The sequence below is a fragment of the Triplophysa dalaica genome, chromosome 18, assembly GCF_015846415.1.
Source record: "Triplophysa dalaica isolate WHDGS20190420 chromosome 18, ASM1584641v1, whole genome shotgun sequence".
Classification (NCBI taxonomy): domain Eukaryota; kingdom Metazoa; phylum Chordata; class Actinopteri; order Cypriniformes; family Nemacheilidae; genus Triplophysa; species Triplophysa dalaica.
The window spans coordinates 8866549-8876349 of record NC_079559.1 but is presented as its reverse complement, the minus strand read 5'-3'; the positions used below and the strand labels follow the sequence as shown (position 1 = coordinate 8876349).

General features: G+C 40.7%; 1 protein-coding gene across 1 annotated transcript; it reads left to right on the top strand.

Moving 5' to 3' along the window:
- Positions 1-3642: 3642 nt before the first annotated feature.
- rbm15 (RNA binding motif protein 15) lies at positions 3643-8447 on the top strand. The gene has a single exon (XM_056773249.1). It carries the CDS (start codon positions 3786-3788, stop codon positions 6348-6350), a length of 2565 nt encoding a protein of 854 aa, XP_056629227.1. The 5' UTR covers positions 3643-3785; the 3' UTR covers positions 6351-8447.
- Positions 8448-9801: the final 1354 nt, after the last annotated feature.

Here is a 9801-nt window from a genome sequence, read left to right as displayed (position 1 = left end):
TCTTTCAATTCTTTCATGGAAACCAAAATTGTAAAAATATGAATTACCAGTGAAGATGTGCAACATGTTTATTTAAGTATGTTTATAATAATCTTATAGTTTTAGTGTATTACCATGTTTACCTTGTTTAAGCATCATTAAGAAAGTCAATAAATGATATTACATTTCTGGAGGTTGTTGCACGGATACATCACTTCCAGGCCCGTACGCAGGATTTTGGAAATACAGACGTCCAAAAACTGAATTTGTCCCAAACTAAAAAAAATGGACTTTCTTGATCTACATACAGTATTTGCATTTTAAAACGTTTGGAGTGCAAATGACAATTGCTAAAACCATCTCTTTTCTTTTCATGTTTATCAGTAATGAAAGTATTCACATGATCAATGATATTTGAAATCAAATACTACCAGATTAAACAACAACCTGTCTTTCATAAAGGATCATAATAGGTGTCCAATTTTGAGTGAATTGTCCCTTAAACGTTTTTGTGTAGGTTGCAGTAGATCTACACTTAGGTTTTTATACAAAATAGCTCAACTTAAAATAATATGCAAACTGAATTAAAGAACGAGAATTTGTTTAAAAGTGATGCATTTGAATTATTTGCAAATCATGTGGTTGTTTTAATGGGGTAACCGCAACCTATAAACACACGACCATGCATTAAACACGTAAATGATATGTTTTCGGCGATTGTAGTTTGCATTAGTGTATATTACAATCGGTCGTTTAATCGGGCTTGTTGCTTAAATGTTGACGCGCGTCAAGCACGCTCAAACCGAGAGCGTAAACTCCCGGGCTTGACTTCTGTCGATAACTCTCGCATTCTTTCATTTGATTGGACAGTAATCCTCGTCTATCTTCATTTGATTCAATCAGATTGACACTTAAGAGCGCTGTTAAACAGCTGAGGTAGAGCGTTTTCTACAAAATTGACATTACTAAATACTTTTTTCACGACAAAACCTCTGAGGTCTGGACCTCGGGGACCTGTACGGCCATGATCACTTCTAATAACAACAAATAAAGTTGACAGGAGTTAAATAATATCTCTGCGCATATTGCATTATATTATGTGTTATTCTTATCATTTGAATTATGTGGCTTGGGTAACATTTGCATCCATAAAGTCACAAACTTATAATGATACATTATTCGTGTGATAAATTCTTAACGCTGGAGGTGATCCCATTAAATTTTGGATAAATATTTTCTAAGTAAGTTTTCGCAGTCAAATTGCATTATGTTTCAATCTGTGTTATTTGAAATGCAAATTCTGTCAATGCACCTATTGCATCAAATAAAACCAAACAAGCGACCACAAACCCCTTTCCTATCAACAATAGTTTTGGGCTATGACAGCAGCACAACCACAAGCTTAATAAATTGAGTCATGATATGCTACTGTACAATTCAAGGGTCTTGGATAATAATCCATTTTTTTAAAAGCAAACCTACCCAACATGTGAAAGAAGTGTGCAGGTGTCCAATTGTATAGTTATTTGAAGGGTATATCCACATAAATATACCTGACCAGAATCACATTTACTTTTATCAGTATGGCCGTTCCTGTGGAAATTAAACCCGTACCTCTGCACCGTGAAGGCAATGACAGAACAGGAGCACCTGGTTACGTGGTTTTAAATGCATATTGACAAAAGCAAATACATAAATCCGAAGCAATTCTGCCGGGTAAAAACTGTTTTGCATTTCAATTGTTCTGACATTGACATGAACAGCAACTAGTGCCTTAGGAACAGAACTCCCAAAGAGCAATAAGCATATTGAAAGTATATTTCTAAAATGTCAAAGTCAGAAATACTGTTTTTCATGTTCAATATGTTTATGGAATCCCAATCCGGTGGGAAATAGCTTAAATTACAATGTTTTGTTGATACAAGTGCCAAACAGCCTTGGAGAGAGTAGTTCTGTGTCATAGCAATGTGACCGGTATAAGCTTTTCAGCTCCATCTGGGTTTAATGACTGCTTGCCAATTCTGCCAACCACTCTTTCAGGGTGATTCACTTCATTTAGATGACACATAAGATGAAATTGTTTGGGATGATAAAAGCTGACTAGATGCAGTGACAGGATTTTCAAAGGTCCTCTCATTTTCCTATTTCTCAAAATGGGAACAGATCGACAATTGCTTTGGGCCAAAAATGTCCTGCTGCTTCTTTTCTTTGTGCATTCAGGATGACAGAAGTGCTGGATCACATTAAGTGCCAGTTTAGCAGACCATGCCGTGTTTTAAAGAGAGCGGACATGTGGTTCCAATAGAGGATAGAAAGGGAAGCTGACAGAAAGTCTCTCCACACCCACAGCTTCAAATTCCAGCCTGATCTTTCAAGAAAGTGGAGCCAGTTACACATGCAAACTGATTAAATCCCAGATTAAAGGATGAGATAAAGATACAGTTAAGGAACACAAGAGAAGCGTAACTAAATTGATGCGAAGTGCAACAGGACTGCAGGATGTTGTGGGATGAAGAATGTACTAAAAGAGACCGTAGTGTACTCTATGTTGTGTTTCTGTGACAGCATGGGGCGGTTTCCCATACAAGGTTTAAGACTAGTCCCAGACTAAAACAAATGTTGGAACTGTCTAAACTGAAAACAGTTAGCAGTAACAATCTTAATCAGTGCCATTGTTTTGTCTCAAAACGCACAAAAGTCCTGTTTTTTGTAGGGCATGTTTGTAAATATGACTTAAATGTCCTTATTTAACTAAGGCCTAGTCCTGGCTTAAACTAATCACTGTCCAGAAAAAACACCCTCATATAACATACACACATCTCATACATAAGAGACATATAACACAAAATCTAAAGATTTACATAAGATATGTGATGTGATATCCAAAACTTTACTGGAGGTAGTAAGGTAGACCCGTTTTAATGACTGGGGTCAGATATCAATAACATAACACATACATTCTAGAGGTTTGATTTAAAATACTCAGATTTTAGAACTAAATTGTAGCCTTTTGGCTTGTGCATTTGTTTTATGTGTGTATTTACATTTGTAAAGCACATAACCGAAGCTTAAGTAGCCTACATTAAAGAGAAAATGTGTGTATAGAAGGCATGTTGTTTTCTGCATCTTTTAATTTTTTTTAACTCATCTTAACAAAATTGGTATCCGGGCGTTCTAAAGATCTATAGAATTTATTTAAAAAATAATAAATTTTAAGTTAAGCATTGAACAGTTTGTGTCAACAACACATTTTCACGTTTAAAAAGTAGTTCAACATGCCCGAACGTCATTCTTCTGTTCACCTCAGCGAGACAAGCAAACATCACCATCTATTGGATATAAAGCGAATTACAAGATTTTACCACTTAAAATTTGATAAGAACGTACATTGGTGATCTAGACTAAATGTATGATACTATTTTAATGACATGAAGTACTTGGTATAACACATGTCTATGTATTTCCTTGGAGACTCGAGAAAAAGGTCTTTGAATGTCACCTCTCCTGATGACGAAAGGGCTGCGGTAAATATTGGAGTTTGGACCTAAAATGGTGACTGGGCGCTGTACTGGCGGTCTTGATCGACAGACCTTTTAACCAATAGCATCGAGGTTTTTCAGACCTTCATGCCAATCAAAGTGAGAGGGCGGGTTATATTTTAGTCTTGACAAGATGGCGCATGCGGTTGTTTTGCCGCAGGGACACTGAACAAATTCTAACGTTATAGTTTATACTCGGAAACATTGCGGTAGCGTATTTGTTATAAAGTGTTTTTGTTAATCGCGCAAACCTAACGAGCATCTACAATGAAAGGAAAAGAGCGGTCGCCGGTGAAAAAGCGTTCAAGGGCCTTGGATGATATACGAGACAGGGGAGGAAGCCACCCAACCAGTAAGAAAATGGGGGTGAACTCGATTTCTGGCGGTGGAAGCAACAACGGCAACAGTTCGTCTAAAAGCGAAGGAGGATCTGCAAGACGAGGATTAATCGGTGAGAAAAGAGACAGTCGAGATTTTGACGGACATGTATCGAGTCGGACTGGAAATAATCACGGTTACACCAGCCCGGTTGCAAGCTCGAGCGGCAAGAATCACGCCTCGAGCCTGTCTTTAGAGGCGGCCGCGCGCACCAATTCGCGCGGAGAATCGCGCGCGGCGCTTCCCACGAACGAAAGTGAGTACAAAACTTTAAAAATCAGCGAGCTCGGCTCCCAGCTGAGCGACGAGGAAATAGAGGATGGCCTTTTCCACGAATTCAAAAAATTCGGCGACGTAAGTGTCAAAATCAGCCGTGTTAACGACGAGAGAATCGCATTTGTTAACTTCAGGAGACCCGACGATGCAAGGGCTGCTAAGCACGCGCGAGGCCGGCTGGTGCTGTACGACCGTCCTTTGAAAATCGAAGCTGTTTATTTGAATAGGAGGAGAAGTCGGTCTCCGGTTGACAAGGACCATTTTTCTGTCGTCGCAGGCCATAGACATTTGCATACTCAGAGGCCACTCTCTCCAACTGGTCTGGGCTACAGGGATTACAGGTTACAGCAGTTAGCCCTAGGTCGGCTTCCTCCTCCCCCACCCCCGCCATTACCCAGAGAGCTTGAAAGAGAAAGAGAATTTGCCTTTTATGAAGCAAGAGCAAGGCCTGCTTACATTGCAGAGCGGGCCGCTCCTTTCCGCGAGGAGGACTTCATCTCTCCAGAGGACGATCAGAGAGCCAACCGCACACTGTTTCTGGGTAATTTGGATATTACGGTCACTGAAAATGATTTGAGAAGAGCTTTTGAAAGATTTGGGACCATCACTGAGGTGGACATTAAAAGACCCACACGGGGCCAAAGCAGCACCTATGGCTTTCTTAAATTTGAGAACTTGGACATGGCCCACAGAGCAAAAATCAGTATGTCTGGAAAAATCGTTGGCCGTAACCCTATTAAAATTGGTTATGGCAAAGCTACCCCGTCTACACGCCTATGGGTGGGGGGGCTTGGACCTTGGGTTCCTCTGGCTGCATTAGCAAGGGAATTTGACCGCTTTGGCACTATTAGAACTATAGACTACAGAAAAGGTGATACCTGGGCTTATATTCAGTATGAAAGCCTGGACGCTGCGCAAGCAGCCTGCACACACATGCGTGGATTTCCTCTCGGTGGTCCAGACAGGAGACTAAGGGTGGACTTTGCTGACACAGAGCACCGCTACCAGCAGCAGTTTCTGCAGCCACTTCCTTTGCAACACTATGAAATTGTCGCCGAGTCTTTTGTCCACCGTGCCACCCCTGAGGCCATTAGAGTCAGAGAACGGACTCCTCCACCACTGCACTTCAGAGAACGAGAACTGTATGCCGGGGCCGAGTGGGCGGCGCCTGCCATTCGTGAACGTGTCAGAACTCCTGCTTTTGAGCCCCTAGAACACTTGGAACGTGAGCGACGGCGAGAGGCGTGGTCTCTGGAGCGAGAGCTGCCAGGAAGAGACCTTGGGCGTAAACGCAGGCTCATGGAGGATGGGAGACATCTGGAGTGCTCACCTGACAGCAGCAGCGAGTGGGGGTCGCGGCGCCGGAGACCTCCGTCCCTTGAGGGCAGCCCGGGAGGGAGCAGCCGTGATGGGCGGTTCAGTGACTCTGAGCGGCCAGCGAGAGCAGATCGAGCGTCCCCGGCACGAGAAAGTCGCAACTGCCTGGACAGAGCATCTGGTGAGAAACGCATCAAAAACAGCAGCAGCCTATCAGAGTCCAGTATCGGTGCAAGCCCAGCAGAGAGAAAACGTAAAGCGGGTGATTCAGCCAAAGGTGCCTCCAAAAGAGACCGATCTGAGAGCGGTTCGAAAAGCAGCCAGGCCTCAAAGCAAGAAGCAGGTGGGAAGCTGAGCATGGCCTGGAATGGCATGTTACTCCTGAAGAACAGTAACTTCCCAGCTAGCATGCACCTCCTGGAGGGAGATCTCAACATCGCCACCAGTCTCCTCATTGATGGCAGCACGAGCGGTAAGGTCACTCAACTACGCATCACACAACGCCTTCGCCTGGACCAGCCCAAGATCGACGAAGTGTCTCGGCGCATCAAAGTGGCAGGCCCGGGCGGATATGCGGTTCTACTGGCAGTACCAGGCATCTCGGAGGAGACTTCATCTTCGGACCCTGCAGCATCAACACAGAGGCCCCTGCGCAACTTGGTTTCATACCTGAAGCAAAAGCAGGCAGCTGGGGTCATCAGTTTACCCGTGGGGGGCAGTAGAGATAAGGACAACACTGGGGTCCTGCACGCATTCCCACCCTGTGATTTCTCTCAGCAGTTCTTAGATTCATCTGCGAAAGCTCTTGCCAAAACGGAAGAGGACTTCCTGGTCATGATCATTGTTCGAGGAGCATCTTAAAAAGTCATAACACATGCTTAAGTGTTGTTTAATGCAAGCTTCTCTAAATGTCTCTTAATTGCATGCTCTGTAAAGCAGAAGTGGTACAACAGTAGAGGGCATATTTCATTACCTGCTCTGCCAAACGTACAAGAAAAGAAAAAATGGCCCATTTATATAGCAAAATTTAGTTCATATATATTTGTTTTCTGTTGCAAGTTTATTCCGATGTCTAGTTTTTGATAAGTTGTCCCCTGCATACATTAATGAATGGAATTGGGCATATAAGAATACAAACTTTTTAATTTGAAATTGGTAATTAAACACTCACTATCAACATGTATTTCAGTCATCCCTGTACAAAATAATTTCTGTTCATGTTGATTTATGTGGTTATCATTTGATCTCATTTAAAGACATCTTGGGTTCATGTGACTTGATGCTTTGAACAATCATTTAACAATGGCAAGTGTAATATAGGTATATAGTCATGTAGGCAACCTAAACAGGAATAATATTTTGCTCATTGAACTGCATGTTGATGCTAGTGCTCTACAGTAGACCGTTGCAGAGGTTTATCCAGCTAATTGTACAAAGATAGTCAATAGAAAATGTCATCAGTGTTATATTGATCTAAAAACTAGAAAACATATTAACTACCTAAATTCCCCTATTGCATTGAAAATACATTGTGAACCTATTTTCATGATAAAGTAAATATATCTAAGCCCTCCTAGACCAAAGCGTAATGTCAAGGCAAGTGTGTTTAAAGATAAAAAAAGGTATTCTGAAAAGTTTCTGTGTTTTGGGTTACATTTCAAGGTTTTTTGATGGATGCATTCTGGTTTCAAAAAGAGAAAATCTTGTTCATTGACTGTTAGATTTTATTATGTGTGTCAGAGGAATAATTTGATTGCAAAAGGTTTTAATTTATTTTATTTTAGTCCAAAAGGACTGTCAAAAATGTCAGATAAACAGTTTATAGTCACATTAATAATGGTATTCTGGAGGTTTTTTATTTCACCTAGAAAATTCAAGTCTGTTATCATTTACTCTTATATATTGAAGCTGGATGGCTTTATTTGTGTGTGAAATATGTGTTTAATGTCAATTTTCACATACAATTAACATATTTGGTAATTTAGCCTGTCAGTCCTTAACATTCACTTGAAATCTTTTTGTGTTAAATAGGAAAGCCATATGGTTTTACAACATAAGAGTTAGTAAATGATAACAGATTGACTGAACTTTTGGCCTATAATATATTTAGCCAGATATGCTATGTGAAAAACAATTGGATTACAAGGGAACATAATGTGTTTAACCATCTTAAACAAATGTAAAAAATCTTGTACATCTGTACAACTAAAGAAATTGATGGCCGTAAGATTTTGTTGTGCAGCTGTAAGACAGTTCTACATTTTATTTTACTGACACCTTAGTTGAAAGTGGAAAATCAAATGTTCAAGTAAACAAAAGAGGTTTATGTTTGAAATATTACACATGTTGTGACATTGTTCAAGTGGTTTTAAAATGACAGTATACTTTCTCTAAAATCCTGAAAGGGTAAAATATGTGTTCTTAGTCTGTTTAGCAAATTGCAGTGTATTGATCAGATGAATAACTAACATCTTTTCATGTTTGATTTTTATATCTACCCAGAATTTTGTGTTTTAAAAGTTGATCAGTTGTTGATTTATATAATGACACCTTGTTTGTGTACATGAATAAGTGGACATACTGTACCGGACTCACAGGACAGGAAAGTGACCGTTCCACGAGTGCACTTCACATGGCTGGCACCAGAAAGGATTGTTTGAAATAATTCAGGAGCCCTTTGGATGCAAGAGGGCAAGAGCTTTCCATTTATTGTTAGTTTACTCTCACAGAGAGCATCTTCCTGCTTGTGTAATTGTTTTTGTGCTTACGGTTCCCTTATTTAAACGGAAATAATGACACTCTTGATTTGTGCTGTGTTTACCTGATTTCTTGATTGAGAGAAAGAGGAATCAGTCACTCACACAGCTCTGACGTGGCTGTTTGTACACACAAAAAGTGCACTGGCCCCTCATTTGGTTATATCACGCTGTCAATAAATTGTTTCATTTGAGGAAGAAATGTTTATTCCTTGGAAATGAATTGAAGAACGGCCGCCGCTGCTTTTTCGGTTGTGTTTCGGGAGGAATTGTTGCTCAATTGCTTGTTTCCGATCAGGAAAGAAGTTCTCCCCTTTGTTTTCGGCTCAGGATCAATGATGGCGGTGAGAGCAAGGGAGAGAGCTCTTGTGTTGCCCAGGGTATTGTTGATTTGTGGTTTCCTGGAGTTGCCCCATGTGCCGTTTAACCGAGGGCCCTGCTGCCCCCAACCCTCAAACAGATCAGGGAGAAGGGTGCTGTTCTGCTGAGCGTTGAGGGAGTGGAGGGATGATGCTCGCGCAGACCTTCATCTAAACTGAAATATCTGTTTCGGCACCTTCGCTGTGGTCTTTGAGGCGTTTCCTGCGACAAGCTTCCAAATACGTACCTCAGATGGAAGTATCCAGGCTTGCTGTAAGCTGGCCGGCCTCTCTGCTGTTTCACACTATGCGTTGCCAGCACGACTACCAGCATGTTTCAGGCCGAATGAACCTGATTTCCAAATCAGAGGAGCAGGCGTTTGTTTATTCCATCCTTTGATTTCTTCTGATATGATTTTGTTTCGCTCCATTGAAATTCAGTGAAGGAAGAGGATTTACATGATCAAAACAAATTAGAAAAGCATTTTTAGCCTTCAGTATCGTGTGCGTCTTGAGTCGATAGTTTTATTTTCTTAAACGTTTGTTCTCCAAGAGATTTTTAAAACATGTCCACTGAGATGATCGTTTGAACGGTAAATTGACACTCCGTTATGAAGAAACCCTGAAAGTATTTCCCACTGCCAGTGTGAATTCCTCCACCATTAACTAATGGAGTTTGCTTGCAAGGAGCTTCGTCTAGACTCTAGAGGAAGAGAAGTCTCACTAGTAAGAAGTCCAGTCAGCTGCATCACTTCTCCAGCTGTTCGTTCCGGCCTCTGAATGATAGACGTGAGGATTCAGACCAGTGAACTGGTGTGGGTGGTAAGTAGGGGGCATATACTTATTACTGGGTCATTAGACTCAAAGTCTGCCTGCACGGTACAGGTAAGTGTCAGTAAAGCAACTGAATAACAGGAAATGCACTTTACCATTGATGTCAAGGTCTGTAATTTCTAAAACTTAATTTGTTTAACTGTTTTTTAATACGTTTTTGTGGTATTAAGGTAGGAGAGAAGGTTATGACATCTAACCCCAACTATTTATAATTTTTACTTCTAGCTGAGATAACATTTTTCTTTAATATGAATTGATAAACATTTATTTTCACGTTTTTAAACATTAAGGTGATTATACTGGATTACTTATCAAACTGATTATACTGTTGGTAAATTATCAAATAACATAAAATAAATTAAA

Excerpts from the sequence above, each read along its gene's own strand:
- rbm15 (XM_056773249.1), top strand. The coding sequence starts at position 3,786 with ATGAAAGGAAAAGAGCGGTCGCCGGTGAAAAAGCGTTCAAGGGCCTTG.